We start from the raw sequence: 22,784 nt of genomic DNA, 5'->3' as shown, positions 1-22,784 counted from the left end.
TGTTGGGAACTTACATAAGATCATTTTCTGACATAAGGTCATAGAACTAAAGAGTGTATGAAATGACCAGAGCTTCAGTTCAGGTCTTTCGAGTACAGAATATGTACTATTCTTTTTAATTCTCCTCTAGTCTAACTTTACTTTTCTACTATAATAAAAATGAAAAACAGGTGTTTAATGACAAGCTTGTCCAATCATCTGTAGATAAGTGACTTCTTTAAAATGAATAATGTGACACAAAGATATTTTCATTGCATCCACAGAGGGATTGATCTGACAACCTGAGGTTTAATATAGTCTGAGCATTTAGTGAGGAGTAGAAGAACACATTATATTTTCATTCTGGCTTTAGAAATTTTAGCCAAAGAAATCAGGGCAGTTCCCGACAGTCCCTTTTCATAGTTGCTGAAAACCTGCCTCATATCCCTGATGAATTCTCCTGGGGAGCTAATTACCTGGAGGAAGGAAGGAGGCAAAGATGAGCATCCCCTGTGGACTCTTCTCTTGCAATACTCATTTTCTCCTCAACCCACCACAGTACCAGAAACTGGCATTTTCTCATAGAGGTCATGTCACCTGTAATATTAATTGAGGGCCGACAGATTAAAGAAAAAAATATCTGGTAGAAATAAAACTATCAGCAGAGACCAGAATCCACACAGCAGACCTAGAGAGGTGAAATGAAATTCTTCTGCCTGTTACCTGAAGATGCATGTGCTTATCAAGGGGGTATATTTTTATGTGAGTTTTTTTGGTTGTTTGTTTTGGGGGCCATGCCATGCGCCATGCAAGATCCTAGTTCCCCAACCAGGGATCGAATCCATGTCCCTGCTTTGGAAGCTCAGAAAGTCTCAACTACCGGACCACCAGGAAGTCCCAAATGTGTATGTCTTGCTGCTGACCTATCTATCAAGGAGTTCCTGCTCATCGTCCCCCTCTTGCCATGATCCCTCTCTCTGATGGCAGCTCAGGCAGTGGGCACCCATTCCTCAAAACACCCCCCCAAACTCATTCTCCTCAGTTAATCTATTTAGACTCCCAAAAGGAGACAGCACAACAGGATTTTTACCTGATGTTCTATCAGTTCTTTCTCCTTCCCCCCCTGCCCCAATGGGAATCCCTTGGTTCTCTGTCTCAGCTACATTAACTGTAGTGTAATTTGCCTTAAAGCACTTTCTGAGAGAAAAATTTACACAACCACAACCATTTCTGCTCCAGAAAATAAGAATTCTTTTAGGGCAGAGAAGGAACAACTCAAGGGTGATATGTTTTGTGCATAATATAAAAGGATTTTTTTTTTTGCTGTCATAATACTTTAATTTTGTTAAACAGGTATCAAAACAGCTTTAAGTTAGAGGCATCTGCAGCTACATATTTCCCTGTCCTGGTCCTATCAATGTCAATATATCATTGACATTTACTTACCGCAAGTTCCTTCCTCTGTCTATTTGTGACTGCGTTTCACAGTGTGCCTTTAAGAATCTCACCATTTAGCTTTTAACACCCAGGAGGTCACTTCTCTCCTGAACGATTATGGTACTTGAGAAGAAGAGGAATACTCCTGAGACAAGTGTTGCCAGATTTAGCAAATAAAAATACAAGCTGTCCACTTAAATATGAATTTCAGATAGACAACAAATATTGTTTGGTATACATATGTTCCAGATACTTATTTATGGAACATACTAGTCTATGTGTAATGTCATAATACAAATTATAAAAATTTATGCTAAAAATTATTCATTACGTATCTGAAAATTTAATGAGGTATTTTTATATTTTATCTGGCAATCCTATGTGAGACCAGTTTTTAGATTCTATAGAGACCAAAGGTGGACCATGTCAGAGTAAGCAGCACATTTTTTAACTTTCTGAATAAGTAGGGGGTAGAATAGTAGTCTTTTCCCACTAGAAATGGCATAGGAAGGGGTACTAGTTCAAATTAATATACCCCTCAGGATTGATCCATTCTGCCACCTCAGAATCAGGGTGGATGATAAGATATATCTGCTTGATAGTGTTTTATAAATCATTGCTTGAAGCTATCCTTGGCTTCTTTTGCATTTAAATTAATTATTATGCTTTCATACTTCCTTCCTGAGGTGATGTTTTAAAACTTAGACTCTATAATAATCAGTAAATTCCTAGGTCTATTTGTATGTAGATACTTAAAATTTTTTGAGGACTGGTAAAATTTAGTGAGATTTAGAATGATACAAGAGAAATGAAATGTAATTGTCAATGGTGTCTATTAAAAAAAAAAGCTTCTCTAGAGTTGAACTAAAACCCAGTTTCTTCAAAATATGTCTGAAGGTCCAACCAGTGGTGAGAATTCGAAAGAGTCATATTGAAAATAGGCTTCCCTTGTGGCTCAGCGGGTAAAGAATCTGCCTGCAATGCCGGAGACCTGGGTTTGATCCCTGGGTTGGATAGATCGCCTGGAGAAGGGAAAGGCTACCCACTCCAGTATTCTGGACTGGAGAATTCCAGGGACTGTATAGTCCATGTCATAGTAAAGAGTCCGACACAACTGAGCGACTTTCATTTTCACTTTCAAATTGTGAATGTAAAACTGGAATCTTAATAGACATCAACACTGACCTGATTATAAGTCAATTTTCAAACAGTGGAGTAACTCTTTGATAGAGGAAGTCTGTTGCCACATTTCAGAGCTGCACAGTCATCCACTGGCCTTAATATCTTAGAAATGAGAATTTAGCTCCTACTTCAACCCCTGTTTTTCTCAACTTAAAAAACTGATATAATCTGGACTTAAGATGGAGGAAAACAGAATCTATAATAGCCACAACGTGGCATTAGTGGTAAAGAATCCACCAATACAGAAGGCACAAGAGATGCGGTTTCAATCCCTGGGTTGGGAAGATCCCTTGGTAGGAAGTGGCAACCCATTCCAGTACTCTTGCCTGGAACATTTCGTGGACAGAGGAGCCTGGCGGGCACCAGTCCATGGGGCCGCAGAGAGTCGGACACGACTGAGCACAATAGCTATAAAGCTACTACCAGTTCAGTTCAGTTCAGTCGCGCAGTCGTGTCCGACTCTTTGTGACCCCATGGACTGCAGCACGCCAGGCCTCCCTGTCCATCACCAACTCCCTGAGTTTACCCAAACTCATGTCCATTGAGTCGGTGACGCCGTCTAACCATCGCATCCTCTGTCGTCCCCTTCTCCTCCTGCCTTCAATCTTTCCCAACATCAGGGTCTTTTCAAATGAGTCAGCTCTTCGCGTCAGGTGGCCAAAGTATTGGAGTTTGAGCTTCAACATCAGTCCTTCCAATGAACACCCAGGACTGATTTCCTTTAGGAGGGACTGGCTGGATCACCATGCTACTACCACTTCCCTCAAAATTCTATAACAGATTAGTAGATTAAAGATGGCCAAAAATTCTTTTCTCAAAGTGAATAATCTCCTTCTCTTTGAATCTAGATTGATCTCAGGGACTTGCTTGATCAATAGAATGCAGCATAAGTGACATGCTGGGAGTTTTGAGACAATTTTATAAGAAGCCTTTTGACTTCCACCTAGAACTTCTTCAAATGCTCTCTCTGGGAGCCCTGAATTATTAGATAACTACCTGAGACCACTTAGCTGGGAAGACCACCCAAAGGCCCTTGAACTGTTCCAGTAGAGTCTAGCTTCCCAGTCCCTCCATCTAGGCAGACATACAAGCAAAGCTGTTTTGGCCTCCATACCAGCCCATCTACCAGCCAAATACTACCCAGGGATCTTTTATTGAGGACTCAGGAACAGAACAGCCCAGCCGAGCCTTGATAGAATTACTGGCCCCCGAGACTGTGATACGATAAAATGGTTTTATCTTAAGCTACTATGTATTAGAGCAGCTCATTAAGCAGATAACCAGAAAAAACCAGGATGTATTGCTCTTTACACTTAAAAACGGAATGAAGTGGAAGAAAAGAGGGGCTGGCTGATTAGAGAAGGTCAAAGGGGAGAGTGGAATCAGTTCCTCTAAAAGGAGATCATTATTGTGTTGGACTTGAATAAAAGATGAGTTTGGGATTTAGAAGACTCAGGGAATGTTTAAAAACTATGTCAACATTTTTGGCAGGCTGCTACTGTGATTTTGGGTCACACTTACAACTCTGGTCCAACTTCTTAGAGATTCAGAGGGAAAACAGCAGTAAAGTCTCACTTCGTGCAGATGCTGTGAACAGTAATGAATAAACATGACAAATAAATATGCTGAAAATAAGAAGTGAAAATGCTAAATACGTTAGAAGCAATCTTTACACCTACTGAAAATCCTTCATCAGATGAGTTCAAATTGGAGGTGTCTCAGGAGAAAATAACTTTGAAAATAAACAGATTTTATTTTTTGTACTTTTATTGAAAAGGTACATTTAAAAAAATACACAGACATTTTACCATTTACAGATTGCAGATATAGATGCTCTAAAAGAGTTCATTTTATTTTGCTGTCTTATACCTCTTGCCCCTGATATCACAAACATTCCAGTCTTGTTGATATCAGCTTAGAAACGGGGGCATGGGAGCATAACCTGCAACAGATTCAGTGAACAGAAAGACAGATTGTTCAATTATAAATTTTTTTTTATCTTCTGTACATTATTGCATTAGGGAGCCACAAAATTATGTAGCATCATTACAAATGAAAACAGGTTAAAAATGAAGATAATGACATAGAAATACATAGATTTATTGTCTTCTTGCAGAGTGCACGAGAGGTGCAAAAATGTGCAATTTAGGAAGCTCTTTTTCTGTTTGTATACATTTGCTTCGCAACTCAAAACTGGTGAGGAAGCTCCAAAATAAGTTAAACAAAAATAGCGGACAGGTAGTAATCAGAGCTATGTTATATGGCTTTCTATTTTGTTTAAATATCACCAAATAAAATGTAAAACAAAGAAAATACATTATCTTTTGTTCTCTCAAAGAGAAAATTCAAAGCTACTTTGCCTCCTAACATTTACACAGCAACTAAAAGTGTTAATTCAGACAAGAAATACAGATCTAGTACTACACAGGATACAACAGCACTTGGGTCTAAAACAGTACACGATCCCTGTCAACAAGAGTACACCAGAAGGAAAACGCGGTGATCCGGTGGTAAGATGGTGTCCACAAGCAAGCACTTGTGTTCATCTGGTTTTGTTCCACACTAGAATGTGCCCAGTTGGATTCCAGGATTATTTACAGACGTGTGAGGAAGACCCTAGTTTTCAAGTCTGTCAGGAAAATATTCCATATTGTTTCTAAGCCAGATCACACCCATGGAGAAATTGTCAGAGAATGATATATACGCACATATATATTTTTTTCTGACAAACACATTTGCAAGAAACTCAGTATTTCAAATACACAAATTGAATGGGTTAGGGCAGGGGGAGGAAAGAGAGAGACAAAGCTTGTGCTGCTCAGATTCCAAAATTACAGGAGCGCCCCCCCAAAAAACACTTTTGAATCTCAGTGACTTTCTCTTTGGAGTCAGATGCTGCATTCTGCAGCTGGGTGCGGCACTGCAACTCAAAATGCTCGAATTGCTGAATCCTTTTTTGGCTTTCCTGCTCTACTTCCCTACTGCCTCAACCGTCTGGGGGCTTGCGGAACATCAGTACGGGGCAAAGAGGATGGAGGCGGGGGTCGCGCGGATGGGGCCGTGGCCCGGCCTCAGCAGAGCGGGAGGGATGGCTGCAGCCTGGAAGAGCGAGGCCGACGGCCGGGGCGGCAGAGACAGCGCAGAGGACACAGCCGCCGCCGCCGCCAGGGGCGAGGACAGGAAGGCCGGGGCCAGGGGCTTCATCATATCCTTCTGGAATGCAAGTTTTGCCTAGGAGAGGGAGAAAACCAGGAGTGGGGTGGGGAGAGAGTTTTGAATGATGGCAGTGCTGATATATTTTCGTAAGTAAAAACCAACATAAAGAAGTCAAAATTTAAAAATCTTGACCTGTCTAGATTATTTTCACAAAGCTGGTTTCAAAGTCTCTTGGCATACCTTAACTATAATTTGTTTCCATTTCAACTCTTGTCTGGTGGTCCTTGCCCCTGGGCACTAGGTTCGGGGGAAAGCCTCTATGAATAGATACTGAAGCTATTTTATGCTGCTGCTCACAAGGAAAAACCAAATATACCCAGAAGGTTTCCTGTGTAGAGTGTGGAGGAGCTCTATTCAAAATTCTGGCTTATCTTAAGCCACAATGAGGCTTTTAAGAGAATGTGCCTTACCCTTCACCTCACATTAAAAAAGCTGCACTGGGTTGAGGTAACTGGAGTTCGGGACACTGGGGACCCATGAGGAGTCAAGAAGATATAGTCAGTTTATGCCTCTCTGGCTACTTAAAAACTATTCCCTGAAAATCTGCAGCTAACTCAGAGTTGTCATTGGTAATGATTGTAAGTGGGCTAGAAACTATCTCTATTTAAAAGGAATCCCAGGTGGACTCTTCCTGTGAAGTAAGAAATCAATCCTTAATCCCTCTCTTTTGCAATCAGGAGGAGCTCTGCAAGCTGGATTTGCTTAATGCTCGTAACACCTGCTTGCAGCATCCATGGGGCTTCGGAAAAGCTGGGGGTAATGTCAGTATCACCTCCAGCTGGCCAATCCCAGCTTTCAGCCTCAGACAGACCACCACATTGGGCTAAGTCCCAGGGAGATTAGGAAATCCTTCCATCTGGGTATTTATATGACATCTATTGGTGGAACCCATTGATATTTTTGCAAAGAAACTAAAAATAGCACACATTGAGAGCAGGTAAGACAGGCTGACTCTCAACATGCCTGCTAGACAGGGAAAGAGAGAGGAATATACACAACCCATGTGCTTTCTGGAAAAAGAGAAAAACACCCCAGAAAGGAGGAGGATATTAAATAGATGCACTTCGTTTTTGGAAAGCAGTCCCTTTTCCCTAAAATGCTCCAAGATTCCTCCGGCATCACTGCCCTTCTTCCCAAGACTTGACTTTTCTTTATATGCTAACGAAGGGAATCTTCAGAAAAGGTCCTGTGAACAGTAAGGTACTGGCCCTTACAGAGGTTCAGTTTCTTTCTTCTAAACAATCTATCTTCAAGGTGTCCTATAGAAGGGACTGAGTTCCTTCTAAATTTCCTCTCTATGAGGGCTATTTAAAGTCAAAATGCTTTCAGAACCAATTAGTCCCTAGACCCTCCTTACCCACAGTCTCTGCCCCAGCCAGCAAGGCTGCCCCACAAGACAGGTGAGCAGGCAAGGTGAACTTACTGCTAAAATGCTTGGGCTCCGCTGGAGTTTGTTATAAGGGCTGTATTTCGGCTTTAATGGCTTCCCAGCAACTCGATCCTTATGCCTTCGGCTAGAAATGTGCTGAAAAAAGTTTGATGCGTTAGCTGAATGGATGTGTGAGTCTTATGCTATGTAAAATGTATTTCTTAGACAGAAAAATATGTCTGGTTCCTGGAAATAGGACATACTGAGATCAGGTGAAGAGCTGGTTCCTCCACTCCCAGTTCCAGGTCCCTGGTTCTGTGGTGGTGTGGGTAAGATCACCACACTCTCTGAATTAAGATTTGCTCCGCATTATATTGCAACACCTCTCTCCCTTCCCTTTCTCTGTGGCACTCCTTGAACTTTGCCTGGTATTAACACTGTGACTAGGGGTTTCCCAGATGGCATTAGTGGTAAAGAATATGCCTGCCAATGTAGGTGATGTAAGAGACACAGGTTTGATCCCTGGGTTGGGAAGATCCCCTGGAGGAGGACATGGCAACCCACTCCAGTGTTCTTGCCTGGAGAATCCCATGGACAGAGGAGCCTGGCGGGATACAGTCCAAAGGGTAGCAAAGAGTCGGATGGGACTGAACAGGCATGCATGCACCACAGTGACTGATGAATCTGTCTCCCTAAGCAGACTTTGGGTCCTTGGAAGACAGACTGAACCTCTCCTATCTTAGAAGTCCCTGTTCAGCTGTAAGCTCCAAGTGACCGCGGTGCTCCTTGGTCTCTAACACCAAGCCTGGAATCTGACATGTGGTAATAGTAAGTGAAAAGTAAAGCATTAGTTGCTCAGTCATGTCCGACTCTTTGTGACCCCATGGACTGTAACCCACCAGGCTCCTCTGTCCACAGGATTCTCCTGGCAAGAATGCTGGAATGGGTTGCCATGCCCTCCTCCAGGGGATCTTCCCAACAGAGAGATCAAACTCAGGTCCCCCTCATTGCAGACAGATTCTTTACCATCTGAGCCACAGGGAAGCCTGTAGTATTAGTAGGCACAGATATTTAGTACTAACTTTTTCTTCCACATAGCACTTCCATGTTGTATATCATAGGCATCCTATAAGGTCAGGAAATTTAACTGTGAGCACAGTGAGAACCATTAATATAGACCAGGGATACAGTCAAAAGGATACCCAAGCAACAGTGACTACTAATTCAGGGTACGTTACCTGTTTGAGTTGAATTTCTGAATTAACGTGAACATCACAGATTTCACAATGAAATGTCTTGTTCTGTAGTCCTGACCCCTTACTGCCATTCTGCATCTTTAATCTTGATCCAGGTCTTGGATAGGACTTAATTGGACCAGCCCCATTACGAGCTTCAACCATAGTCTTGTGTTTTGATCCTAAGACAGAAAGAAACATATAGTAAATAGCTATTTAAGAACTATATGAAGCTCTTGAAAAGTTTATCTTTAGGTTGCATTTCCCAAAACTTTTTGAAATGACTTTTTTAATGCTAATCTGGTGCTTCCCAGGTAGCGCTAGTGGTAAAGAAACTGCCTGCCAATGCAGGAGCTGCAGGAGACTCAGGTTCCATCCCTGGGTTGGGAAGATCCCCTGGAGGAGGGCATGGCAACCCATTCGAGGATTCTTGCCTGGAGAATCCCATGGACAGAGAAGCCTCATGGGCTAGGTCCCCACGGTCGCAAGGAGTTGGACACAGCTGAAGCGACTTGGCATGCACATAGATTTAACATATTCTCATTGAAAAAAAAAAGGAAACCATGAGTATATAATAAAGAGAATATGAAAATATAGAGAAGCATAAGAAAATAAACATTACCTCTATTTTCACCACCCAGAGATAACCACTGTTATAATTTTAGTGTATTTCTTTTCAGTTTTCTTAGTACACTAAAAAAATATGTTTTCAAAATTGGGATCATGCAAATTAAATATCCTGAAAATTTCACACATCAAATCATATTTTCTTGTAATTTTACTGTAATGGCTGAGTGATATATTCTATCATCCTGGGTTACTATAATTCATTCAACATTTCCCTGCTGAGGGACTTTTAGGTTGCTTCCATTTTTTTTCTCTTAGGAGTGTGTTGCAGTGAACCTTGTGCATAGAGAGAGATTTGTCTTCATTTCTGTCATTTCATCATAATGAGTTTGGGGAAGTACTAGATGCTTTTGAGAAAATAAAGAAGAGAACAAATTTTATCTCCAAGCTGCTTCTGCCTTGCTGTTTCTAAAGTTGTTATACCATACTTTCTTAAAATCACTCCTTTGAATCAAAAAAGTAGAGAAGACCGAACAAACCTAATGTCTGAACAACAAAGGATAAGGTATTCTGATGGGAAAAGCTGGATCTTGTTATGAACATTATTTAAATTCAAACAGTAGCTACTAACCTGTGTTGTGTGCCTCTAGCTGTGACAGGGAGTTCACAGCCACTTTGCATAGTGAACAATAAAGCAGTTTTTTGGCTTTTTCTTCTTCTGATTCTGAAACAGTACCAGGCGCTCCATTCGTGCTCTTGGAGGGAGAAGTGGCTGCTGCAGGTGGCAGGGCTGCTGTGCCAGGCTTGGGAAGAAATAAGCCACCTTCAGAGCTTGATACTTGATTGGAAATGCTGCCTTTTAACTTCCCTTTTTCTTCTAAGAGAGACACACAGAGACAATGTTAAGGCCTCATATACCATAAGGACAGACAAATTGACATAAAGGAATTAAAAATAAAAATCTGATTTCTGCATGTAGTTTTTGAAAAAAATTTATTTTATATTGGCGTATAGTTGATTTACAATGTTGTTTTAGTTTCAAGTATACAGCAAGTGGCACCCCGCTCCAGTACTCTTGCCTGGAAAATCCCATGGATGGAGGAGCCTGGTGGGCCACAGTCCATGGGGTCGCTGAGGGTCGGACATGACGGAGTGACTTCACTTTCAGTTTTCACTTTCATACATTGGAGAAGGAAATGGCAACCCACTCCAGTGTTCTTGCCTGGAGAATCCCAGGGACGGGGGAGCCTGGTGGGCTGCCATCTCTGGGGTCGCACAGAGTCAGACACGACTGAAGTGACTTAGCAGCAGCAGCAGCAGCATACAGCAAAGTGATTCAGTTATACATATATCCATCCTTTTTCAGGTTCTTTTCCATATAGGTTATTACAGAATACTGAGTAGAGTTTCCTGTGCCATACAGTAGATCCTTGTTGTTTATCTCTTTTATCTATGGTAGTTTGTGTATATGTTAATCCCAAACTCCTAATTTATTCTTCCCTACCCCCCACCTTTCCCTCTGGCAGGCAGAAGTTTGTTTTCTATATGTAGTTCGTGTGTGTGTGGTGCAGATTTTCGTTGAGATTGATTGAAGAAAGAACTCCATGGCTTCAGTTCCCATATCAGATCACTGCAAGGTCATGATGACTCCTGAAACATGACTTTGTTCTCCCACTTGCAGCAGGTAACTTTCTGTCTGATACCCCTGAGTTATAAATTTTGTCCTTTTAATATATAGGGAAACCAGCTACCTTCCAATCTGATTAAATGATATGATGGTAACATGAAATAAGACATGCAATGGCAGTTTCATTTGACTACTCATGTTTTAATTATGACATGGAGAACATAAAGTTAAAATTCAATTTTTATACCAAGTTAAAATTTTAACCTTAGGGAATAGGGCAGAGGGGAGGGAAGAAACATAGTTAATTTTGGTTATGATTGGTTAAGTTTTTGCTGCTCTTTGAATAGCAATGCAGTTTACCCCAAATAAAAGATTCAAAGATTCTACTTATTATACTTATTAACTACTGCCAGTCTGAATCATAAGTTTTAAATAATGACATTAACCACAAGCACAGTATGAGGATTAGCCAAATCATTTATAGATGTCTTGGAATTTTGATCATGTAGCTACTTAATGTTTATAATCCTCAAGGCCCATGTGCAGGCTATAAGAGGGGTCAAAGTGACTTTAACAGAGTCTAACACTTTGGGGTTCATTTGTTATTCAAGACAGACTCTATTCAGTGGCTCCTTTGAGAAAGAAGGTGGAGCTTCTAAGGCAAATACAAAATTCGTCACAAGTTTAATCCTAGTAGAGCCCTGCTCTTAGAAAATGTCTGTAGGTATGCTGATAAACTCTCATTAAGAGAGAAAGGGAATTAAAACTGAAAATTTATGTAATTGCCCTAACCATGTACCACGGACTTGGATGACCAAGAAGGAAGGAAGGAAGGATGAAGGAATGATAAGGTTCTGGGTGTCTCTTCTGTATTGGGGGCAAACCAACACTTCCACACACATCAAAAATGAGGGGAGATGGTATTTCTGCTTAATTGATTTAGGGATCAGCAGTTGATTTCCATCTCTTTTCCCGAGTTGGATTCATCAAGGTCAAGACTAGACACAGCAGGGATACTGTAGATACATTTCAACACCTGGGTGGTGTTTGGAATAAAGGAATGCTCAGATCCCTTTTAATCCTTGGTTTCCACAATCTCTAGTCCTTTTTAGAGAGTTTATTAAAACTTCAGGATACCATGAAGTATGATGGAAAAGATCTCAGGCTTTTACTAAACTGACCTCAAATAGTATGAGTGAAGGAAGTAAATCAGTCTTCCTGAATGGTAATAGTAAGTAAGTTAGATTGAAGATTACTTCAAGTCTGGTATTCTCTTGTCTATAAGGATCCCTCAGATTGAATTTGCAATTTTCTAGAACTCACAAAGCAGATATGCAGATAATAATGGCAGAAAGCGAAGAGGAACTAAAGAGGCTCTTGATGAAAGTGAAAGAGAATGAAAAAGCTGGCTTAAAACGCAACATTCAAAAAACTAAGATCATAGCATCCAGTCCCATCACTTCATGGCAAATGGATGGGGAAACAGTGACAGACTTTATTTTCCTGGACTCCAAAATCAATGTGGATGGTTACTGAAGCCATGAAATTAAAAGATGCTTGCTCTTTGGAAGAAAAGCTATGACAAACCTTGACAGCATATGAAAAAGCAGAGGCATTACTTTGCCAACAAAGGTCCATAGAGTCAAAGCTATGCTTTTTCCAGTAGTCATGTATCAATGTGAGAGTTGGGGCATAAAGAAGGCTGAGTGCCAAAGAATCAATGCTTTTGAACTGTGGTGTTGGAGAAGATTCTTGAGAGTCCCTTGGACAGCAAGGAGATCAACCAGTCAATCCTAAAGGAAATCAGGACTAAATATTCACTAGAAGGACTGATGCTGAAGCTCCAATACTTTGGTCACCTGATGTGAAGAGCAGAGTCATTGGAAAAGACACTGATGCTGGGAAAGATTGAAGGCAGGAGGAGAAGGGGGCAACAAAGGATGAGATGGTTGGCTGGCTTCATCAACTCAATGGACATGAGCTGGAGCAAACTCCAGGAGATAGTGAAGGACGGGGAAGCCTGGTGTGCTGCAGTCCATGGGGCTGCATAGAGTCAGACATGACTTAGTGACTGAATGATACAAAGCAGTGAAATAATTCAGTAATCTTTTAAGATTTGTTCCTACGGTATTACTCAGTTTCTTGTGATGGGAGCTTAAGTTATTGCGTGTAGCAAAATCCTTCTTGGCTTCAAGCAATTCATAAAATATTTATATAAATTCCTAAAGAATCTGACGTGTTTTAGTCATTTAGTCGTCACTCATTCTGTCTTTTATCCATATTATTTTAATTTCCCTTATGTTGACTTCCCTCCTATATTCTTACATAGAACTTTATATATAATTTACTAAGTACAATCACTTACATTATCTTTTAATCTCTTACAACAAACTTGTGAAAAACGTAAGGCTAAAGATTATTTCTACCTTAAAAATGTGGCAATGGGGGCTCATTAATATTCAAAAATGCCCCACAGATTAGTAGGTAGCATCAATAAGCATGATCTTTTCTGTAACTATTCACCATGTAATGTATTAATCTTCCTGCACAGAGAGGACTTCATGTGGCATTAACATTATAAGAGGCATACATTAGTCACCTGGAGATGTGAAAAAGCTGTTTCTTTGTTTTACAATTATAGGTTAGTTTTAAAGCATGTTTGCCTTAAAAATATTTATGGTATTCAACAATCATCTGATTCAAGGTACATTGAGAAGATGGACAAAACTATATCTTTTTCCTCTGTGTCCCTATTTCTTTAAGAAAAAAGTACACAGATTTCCTTTCTACATCTCCGTTTCAAAAGAGGTCATTTACTCATTAAGTGCGTATTTATAATATGCTAACTGCTGACACTGTGCTAGTTACTGAAGAGCATAGTTCTGATAAATAAAGTAGGTACAGACTTTAAAAAGGGCTTCCCTGGTAGCTCAGCTGGTAAAGAATCTGCCTGCAATGCAGGAGACCCTGGTTTGATTCCTGGGTCGGGAAGATCCACTGGAGAAGGGAGAGGCTACCCACTTTAGTATTCTTGGGCTTTGCTGGTGGCTCAGATGATAAAGAATCTGCCTGCAATGCAGGAGACCTGGGTTCGATCCCTGGGTTGGGAAGATTCCCTGGAGGAGATCATGGCAACCCACTCCAGTATTCTTGCCTGGAGAATCCCCCTGAACAGAGGAGCCTGGTGGGCTACAGTCCATGGAGTCACAAAGAGTCGGACCTGACTGAGCAACTTAACTTCAAGCATAGCACAGACTTTAAAAAAGTAATAGCTTAGCAGCAGATATAAGAAATTCACTCAGAGATCTCTAATTTATGACAGAAACTGGCAAGAGGCATGAGAATCTAGAATTGAAAGTAATTATGTTTGGTTAATTGGAGAAGGAAATGGCAACCCACTCCAGTGTTCTTGCCTGGAGAATCCCGGGGACGGGGGAGCCTGGTGGCCTGCCGTCTATGGGGTCGCACAGAGTCGGACACGGCTGAAGTGACTTAACAGCAGCAGCATGTTTGGTTAGGAAGGAATTTTTCATTAAGGAAGTGACATTCTGTCTAGGTTTTGAAGATGAGTTTTGAAGATCAGATTTAGATAAGCATGGAATGGAGTGGAAAGGAGAAGGGAGTGAATGGTTAGAAGTGGAAATGTGAGGGAATGTTTAGCTGTTGGAAAGCGTGGAGTTTCCTGGTGAGTACCTGGTAGGTCAGCACAGAAAAGGGCAACAGGTGTAATGGGAGATATAAGGATGGATTGAGTCAGAAGGCAGAGAATATTTTAAAAATATTAAAGTAGATATTGCTGCTAAGTCGCTTCAGTCGTCTCCGACTCTGTGCAACCCCACAGACGGCAGCCCACCAGGCTCCCCTGTCCCTGGGATTCTCCAGGCAAGAACACTGGAGTGGGTTGCCATTTCCCTCTCCAATGCATTAAAGTGGAAAGTCAAGTCGCTCAGTCGGGTCCGACTCTTAGCGACCCCATGGACTGCAGCCCACCAGGCCCCTCCGTCCATGGGATTCTCCAGGCAAGAGTACTGGAGTGGGGTGCCATCGCCTTCTCCGAAAGTAGATACTATGAATAGCTGTTTCCCTTTTAAAAAGTTACGGAGTGTTTAAGATTTACACGGTTCACATTTAGATAATTTATGTTTTAGTTTGCATGCCCTAGATAGATTAGAGTCTTAAACTTTGAGGATATTAGGAACATATTGACTTTGGAAATGTGTAAATGGTGTCATCATATTCAGGGGATTCTGCGGCAGGAAAGTCTCTGAGCAATAGTTTAAATTCTGACTTTCTTTTTGGATATGTATACTTATAAGCATCAAAGCCTAATTTTATTATTCTCATTTTAATTGTTAGATATTTTTATCAAAGTGTGTTATTTCTCTTCCCTTACTGACATTTTTACAGCCTTCTTATTTTGTGTATTTGAAAGTTTAATTAATGAACTGTTTACTTCTGTTTCTTTTAATAAAGATGCATGTCATCTGGAACTTCTGGTTAATATGAATTCCAGTTTCAAGTATTCCCTCACCTAATGTTAATTAGCAGGTTTTCTGACTGTCTTAATTATTTCCTGATTACTCAAACTCCTTTCTTAAGGTTTTATCCTGCAGGATTTTGAAGTAAAATTTGCTGAGCTGCATCAGAATTGCCCTTTATAACAAATATCCATAATTTATGCATCCAAATGAATTTAGTTTTTCAAAGTAGCTTTCTTGAAAGGTCCCACTCTGATTCACTTATTTTCCAAAGCTCAAAACATTTTGAAAATCTCTCTTTTTGGAATGTTTTAATTTCCAGTTGATAAACCAGGTGAAAGAAATCAGTTTTCAATATTTATGTATCACTATTTTTTTTACTCCAAAAATTTTACTCGAATTGACCCAGCTTAACACTATTTTACTTATAGACAGCCTCAGAGCACAAATCCTCTGACATGGAAGATGAAAAGAACGTGTAAGAATTCTGAAATCAGTTTTCAGAAACTAATACTGTTGGTAATTAGAAGAGTCATGTCCATTTACAGGTCTTGATTTTAAAAACAAATGAATATTCTAACTATATCGTAGACCTTATTTGAAGCAGAACTTTGGAAGCTATAATCAACTTTTGGTTTACACGAGGTTTACTCTTGAGTTTAATGTTATAAATAAGTTTTTTTCTAATCAGGTGTCAATGGCTTCAATAACAGATAACATATCAATAACAGATACATGCAATATTTTATATGATAAATGCTTGATATAGAAAATAAAGTTAGACAAACATTTAAAAAAATTAAAATCGCCCATGATTCTATTATCTAAAATAAAAGTCAACAAACTTTTTTCTGTAAAGCACTGGATAATAAACATATTGAGCTTTTAAGCCACACAGTCTCTGTTTCAACTTGTGCTAAACTTTGCTGTAATAGCAGGAAAGTAGCCACCTGCACATGTGATTATGGCAACCCACTCCAGTGTTCTTGCCTGAAGAATCCCAGGGACAGGGGAGCCTGGTGGGCTGCCGTCTGTGGGGTTGCATAGAGTCGGACACGACCGACGTGACTTAGCAGCAGCAGCATGTGTGATTGAACAAACTCAGATAAAGAGGCAGCAGGCTAGATTTAGCCTGCAGGTAGCAGTTTGCTGATCCTTGACTTGGACGCTTATGCTTCGATATCTATTACTCCATATTATTGTATATAATAGTGTATATGAATAGACAGTGGAGAAGGCAATGGCACCCCACTCCAGTACTCTTGCCTGGAAAATCCCATGGACGGAGGAGCCTGGTAGGCTGCAGTCCATGGGGTCGCTAAGAGTCGGACACGACTGAGCGACTTCACTTTCACTTTTCACTTTCATGCATTGGAGAAGGAAATGGCAACCCACTCCAGTGTTCTTGCCTGGAGAATCCCAGGGACGAGGGAGCTTGGTGAGATGCCGTCTATGGGGTCACACAGAGTCGGACACAACTGAAGCGACTCAGCAGCAGCAGCATGAATAGACAGAAACATAATGTTCTATTATTAACATTTGTTGCTTAGCAATGTGTCAAGAATATCTTTCCATTTCAATAAATATAGATAGAATTGGATCATAATTTATAACACCAAATGATGTATACTTACATGGATATACTATATTTAACAAATCTTTTGATATTTAGGTTATTTCTGGTTTGCACTTTTACTATTGTTAAAAAGATAGAGTAGGAATTCTTTTACCTGGGAATGAAGCCCACAACCCCAAACTGAAAGCAATTGGTATCAGGTAATTCAGTACCTTAGAAAAGGTCCTCAAAGAACCCCCAGACACATACTGGTAGCATTTAAAAAAAAGATAGTAGACTTATCCTGTTACCAAGACCCTATCACCTACCACTTGGACTGTATAAGGATTGGAGGACTTGCTGGCATTGTAAGTTTCTTGTCTGGTTGGAGGCTTCTGAATCCAGACAGATAAGTAAAGCTAGATATGCATGTAACAAGGGGACACTGGTATTTCATTCCCCCATCAAACGACTTTAGGCCTTGGTGATCTGTCTCTCATGCCAGGTGAGGTAGAGGAAAGGAAGGCTGGACAGAGATGAAGCTGAGAAAAGGTGGCCAGGCTTGAGCCTTGCTATTGGTATAAACACAAGAGGGCTGATCATCAGGACCCTGGCAGTAAGAGCCTGAGGAGTGGATCTTCAGTGGTCAGGACTGAGGAAGAATTGAACCACGTGGAGACCTTACTCATGGTCTTTGAGAAGCATCTGGATACCTCCCATGCAGAAGGCATCAATAGTTGTCCTTAAGTACCAAAGTATTTGCCCTCCCTTCCATTCCTTCTCCCATCCCTAAAGATTGGAAAGGGTAAGAATCAGAAATGATGTAATGGGGAAGAAGGAAAGGGCAAGCTATGCCTCTTCCCGTGGTCCAATCTGAGCCAGGATGAAGGCAGTGTTCAGTTGGATAAGAGCCTAAAGTTGCAGATAAGACCAGACTTTCTTCTGATATCTGACAGTGCCTTTGAGGAATGAGAAAGGAAGATTCAACAGAGTATATAGGCAATCATGTGTGTATGCCACTGAATTCGCATATACTCAATAAACAGCACTGTGTACAGACAGCTCTGTATACTTGTATTATAGTTTCCTCAGGACCTAAACTTTGAAGAGAAATTGTTGAGACAAAAAGCTTGTGATGCACATTGCCAAATTGCCCTCCAGATGGTTATACAAATTAATACTCTTAGAGCTTTGTAAGAAATTGCTGGCTTCCCTGTACCTTTACCAGCCTAAGCATCCATTGTTTTTTGCCAATATGACAGATGTAATACAGTACCTCATTGTCAATTTGATTTTCATTTCTTTTTATACTAAACAGGTTGAATATGTTTTCATGCATTTCAAAGTAATTTTTTAAAAAATTCTTAATTCTAAAAGGGAACAAAACTCTTGAGCTAAATGCATTTTTAGGAGTTAAAATTTTTACACTAAATAAGTAAACTTTACCATAATAGCAAGCCTCCTTTTATATACAACCAATATATATACATATCTGTGTGCTCAGTCGCTGATTCATGTCTAACTTTTTGCAACACTATGGACTATAGCCTGCCAGGTCCCGCTGTCCTGGAATTTTCCAGGCAAGAATACTGAAGTGGGTTGTCATTTCCTACTCCAGGGGATCTTCCTGACCCAGGGATCAAACCCAGGTCTCCTAGGTCTCCTGCACTGGCAGGCAGATTCTTTTACCTCTGGGTAGCCTATATATATATATATATGTTAATTATATATATAATTAATATATATTTAAATATATTAATTGAAGCTTGTTGATTTACAAGGTTGTGTTAGTGTCAGGTGTATAGCAAAGTGATTTAGTTATACTTACATATATATCTATTCTTTTTCAGATTCTTTTCCCTTATAGGATATTACAAAATATTGAACATAGTTCCCTGTGTTAGACAGTAGGTCCTTGTTGGTTGTCTGTTTTACATGTAGTAGTGTGTATATGTTAATCTCAAACTCCTCATTTATTCCCCCACCTTTCTTAACACTTTGGTAGCCATTAGTTTGTTTCCTATGTCTGTATACGTAACTAATACTGTTAAGTTGGTTGGAGCAGTGTTCTTAGAAGCTGAATTCAGAGGCTCAATCCTTATTTCAAGAAGTTTACTTTTATGTAAAACAAACAAAAAGTGATCTAGTAGATGTTCCTGGCAGTTATAGCTTAGAGTGATAGCAAAAGCAGCCATAATAATCACAAATTAATAGCCAATACTAGTTGAATACTCTCTATAGACCAAGCAATATGGTAAGAACTTATGTTCATTATCTCGTTTATTTTTCATATCCTCTAATGCAGTACTGGTAATTATCTGTACCTATTTATTTCTTTTTTATTGAGATATAACTTATATACTGTAAAGTACACAAAGTTTAATGAATTTATACCTATGTATATATTTGTGTCCCTTTCATGGATCACAGCCTTGTCGTGGTGAAGGGGCTTGCATAACTCAATGAAGCTATGAGCCATGCTGTGCAGGGCCACCTAAGACGCATGGGTCATGGTGGAGAGTTCTGACAAAACATGGTCCACTGGGGAAGGGAATGGAAAACCACTCTGGTTTTCTTGCCGTGAGAACCCCATCAACTGTATAAAAAAGCAAAAAGATATGACACAGAAAGATGAGCCCTCGGGTTGGCAGGTGTCCAATATACTATGACGGAAGAGCAGAGGAGAGTTACTAATAGCTCCAGAAAGAGTAAAAGAAGAGGGTGGCAGAGGATGAGATGGTTGGATAGCACCACCGACTCAATGGACATGAATCTGGGCAAACTTGGGGAGTTAGTACAGGGAGGCCTGGTGTGCTGCAGTCCATGGGGTCACACTGTTGGATATGACTTAGTGACTGAACAACAAGAACAAATACATTTATGTTAACCTAAGATATACATAAGATATAAGATATTAATATATAAGATATAGAGATATAGAATGTTTCTACCACCCTGGAAAGGTCCACTGAATCCCCAATTAGTTGATACTCCCCTTCCCTTCAAAGATAACCACCATTCTCATCTCTATCAACTTAGATCTGTTTTGCCTGTTTTCGAACTTCATATAAATGGAATTGCCCAATATATATTATTTTATACTTGTCTTCTTTCATACAACATTATGTCTGAGATTCATCCATATTGTTGCACATATTATAGAAGTTTGTACTCTTCCTGATAGTTGGATAGTATTCATTGTATGACTATGCCATAGTTTATTTATCTACGTTAGTATTAATGAGCATTTGAAATGTTTCAATTTTTGGCTATTTTGAGTAATGCTACAATAAACATTCTTAGACATGTTTTTGATAGCCATAAATACTCATTTATGTTTTCTGTCTATCTCTCTACATATATATTTATCTTTAGTAGATTCTTAAGAGTTTTCCAAAATGGCAGTACTGATTTATATTTCTACCAGCAATGTATGAGAACTCCAATAGTTCTACATTCTCTCTAACAATAGTATCACTGTTTTCAGTCCTTTTGACTTTAGCTGTACTGGTGGGTGACTAATGATGTGGAACATCTTTGCATATTATAGGCTAACTGTATATCTTCTTTTGTGAATTGCTTGGTCAAATATTTCCCTCATTAAAAAAAATAGATTGTAAGCTTTTTTCTTAATGATTTATAGGAACAGGAGTCCTTTTTCAGATACATATATTATAGATTATCTCCCCAGAGAGTGGTATGCTTCCCTCTCTCTAATGTTGTGTTATAATTACAATTGTTCATAAATAAAAAATAACCAAGTCTTAGACAGACTAAATAACTTCCCACATTCATCCAGTTACTAAAATGGTAGAGCATGGATTCAACTACAGGCTTCTGAATCCTAAGCCAGTGCTTCTTATTGCTCTTCTGTTTTGAGGGAGTAGAGAATAAGAATGTTCAGTCTCAGTAATACTTTTGTGAAGGCCTGACATTGTTGAATAAAGGTAAGTGAGTGGATGGAAATATCTTTGTATATCTTAGTTACATGGTGCCATATAAACATAGCACATTATAGGCAAAATTTGCTGAGAACCAGACAAATAAGTCTGTTTTAATAAAGTTTCTTTAAGGTTGCAAATTTGCATGAAACCTAGGAAACCTTCTTAAAGGCATATCTTTTGCTTCTGTGTTTTCTTCTCTGAGTTCTCACTTCTTGACTAATTTCCCAGAAGGGTTAATGAAGGTTATGATACTCTATGGGAAGTAAAAATGTCCTTGCATTTTTGTTTTTGATAACACATGTGTTGGTTTATCAAGTTGTACAAATAACAACTAAAAATATTTTCTGCCACTGAGAAATGGCAAAGATTTAAAGCTTATCAGAGATGGAAAGATAAGATATAGTACCTGCTTGACTGAAATGTGGAGCAGCAGAACCATTCTGAGACATACGTGAAGTTCACACCACTCTACAAGTAATTCCCACCTAAGAATACATCATAAGGAAATAACCATCTACCCATCCAACTAATTTAATAATTATTGACTACCTGTGACATTATCCTAGGCACTAAAGTTAGAGGTGAAAAGACCAGATCTTTGAATCAATAAAATTAATTATCTAGTGGTGGAGCCAGAAAAGTATATATATATATATATATATTTATACAAATACACATATACTTTTATTACATGTGTATATAGTTATAAAATGTATGTTAAATACATATAAGCAGGTATATAGCGTGTTTATATTATATATATATATAAGCATATATAAAAATGTATATAATATATACATATATATACATGCATATATATGTATAATGTGTGTGTATATATATAGTCTCATAGTATGACGTATACTAAGAAAAATAAAGCATGGCATGGTAATAGAGTCATTTCAAGGCTGTCTAAAGAGGTAATATTGACAGACCCTTGAATAAAATAGCAGGAATTCTGGGAAGAAGAGCATTCCAGGAAGAAAGAATAGCAAGTACAAAAACCTTGAAATGAGCAAGATCAAGGTGAATGAGAAGAGTGAATGCAGGCTGTGAGGTGGAGGAGCTGATCAGAGGCCATATAGTCTGATAGAGCATGAGAGAAATTTGGATGTGATCTAAGTGTGATTTCTGAGTCTCCTGAGGGGTGATCCGAGCCATGTTTTCCTAGGATCATTCTCACTGGTATGTGGAGAAGAATTTATGAAATGATAACACAGGGAGGTGAGTTAGGAGACTACTGTAGTTGTCCAAAAGGGAGCCGATGGTTGCTTGGACCAGGGTGGTAGTAGAGAATTGAGCAGTATGTTTAGGATATATTTATGGGTAGAAACAACCAGACTTACTGGCTGATTAGATGTAGGGTACCAGAGAAAGGAATCAAGGATTACTACCAAGATTTCAGCATGAACACTTGGTGAATGGTGGGTAGTATCATTCACTGAGATTAGAGATAATGGTATTTAGGAGGGTGACCAAACTTCCTGGTCTCTCAGCCAGGAAAACTTGGGTATTTTTAGTTCTGTTTACTGATGAATAAACCTAAAGCAAGTGACTTAAGTGATTGGTGCCTTAATCTGAACATGTGCAAAATACCATCATTTTCTCCTTGGGCTCTAAGAAACAATAAGATTGTAAAGGTAAGGCAAGGGCTTCAGGCGGAAGACACGATGAAAAGTTAATAGTTTTGGGGCCTATGCTCAAGTGATTCACAGTTAATGAGATCAAGGTCATGTTCTGTTTCACATTTAAAGGCTGTGGATATCTAAATCTGTGTCTTGTGTTGAGTACCGAAAAAAATGAGTACTGAAAAAAAATGTGAACCAGTCTTTAGAAGTAAATCACTGCAAGTGGACAATGCCAGCTCACACCCCAGGCCCCAAAGCAATGAGTTTTTAGGAGCAATAATATTCATTCAGTTACATAGTATTTTTATCATTATGGCTTCAAAAGACTTAAATTTTGGATAGAATTTTAATATATGAATTTTGCTTTCAGTGAAAATGCAACAGGTTCTCTGTTTATTGTGCTGTCATTTACCATTTGTCAGAGCCTTGCTCACTCACACCTACCAATGTCTTTCCAAGCCAAGCTTTCCAGAATAGCAAAGGAGTTCCAAATTCAGAAAAGTGCTCATGAAAAGAAGACTACAATTTCAATAGAATCGTACTTTGTGCTTTCTGAGGTCACTGAAG

The 22,784-nt window shown here is 39.4% G+C and overlaps 1 protein-coding gene across 11 annotated transcripts in view; it reads right to left on the bottom strand.

Annotated features, from left to right (window-relative positions):
- Positions 1 to 4,347: 4,347 nt before the first annotated feature.
- The window catches only part of ZNF385B (zinc finger protein 385B), a 366,359-nt gene continuing 347,922 nt past the window's right edge, over positions 4,348 to 22,784 (bottom strand). For all 11 annotated transcript variants that reach the window (XM_059876392.1, XM_024977375.2, XM_059876390.1 and 8 more), the window contains 4 exon segments: positions 9,617 to 9,862; positions 8,422 to 8,600; positions 7,238 to 7,339; positions 4,348 to 5,829 (listed from right to left, as the gene is read on the bottom strand). In XM_059876392.1, coding sequence (XP_059732375.1) covers positions 5,611 to 5,829; positions 7,238 to 7,339; positions 8,422 to 8,600; positions 9,617 to 9,862 — 746 coding nt within the window. In that variant the 3' untranslated portion in view covers positions 4,348 to 5,610.

Source organism: Bos taurus, chromosome 2 (genome assembly GCF_002263795.3).
Source record: "Bos taurus isolate L1 Dominette 01449 registration number 42190680 breed Hereford chromosome 2, ARS-UCD2.0, whole genome shotgun sequence".
NCBI lineage: Eukaryota > Metazoa > Chordata > Mammalia > Artiodactyla > Bovidae > Bos > Bos taurus.
The sequence above is the reverse complement of the archived record's forward strand: the minus strand, read 5'-3'. Positions and strand labels throughout refer to the sequence as shown.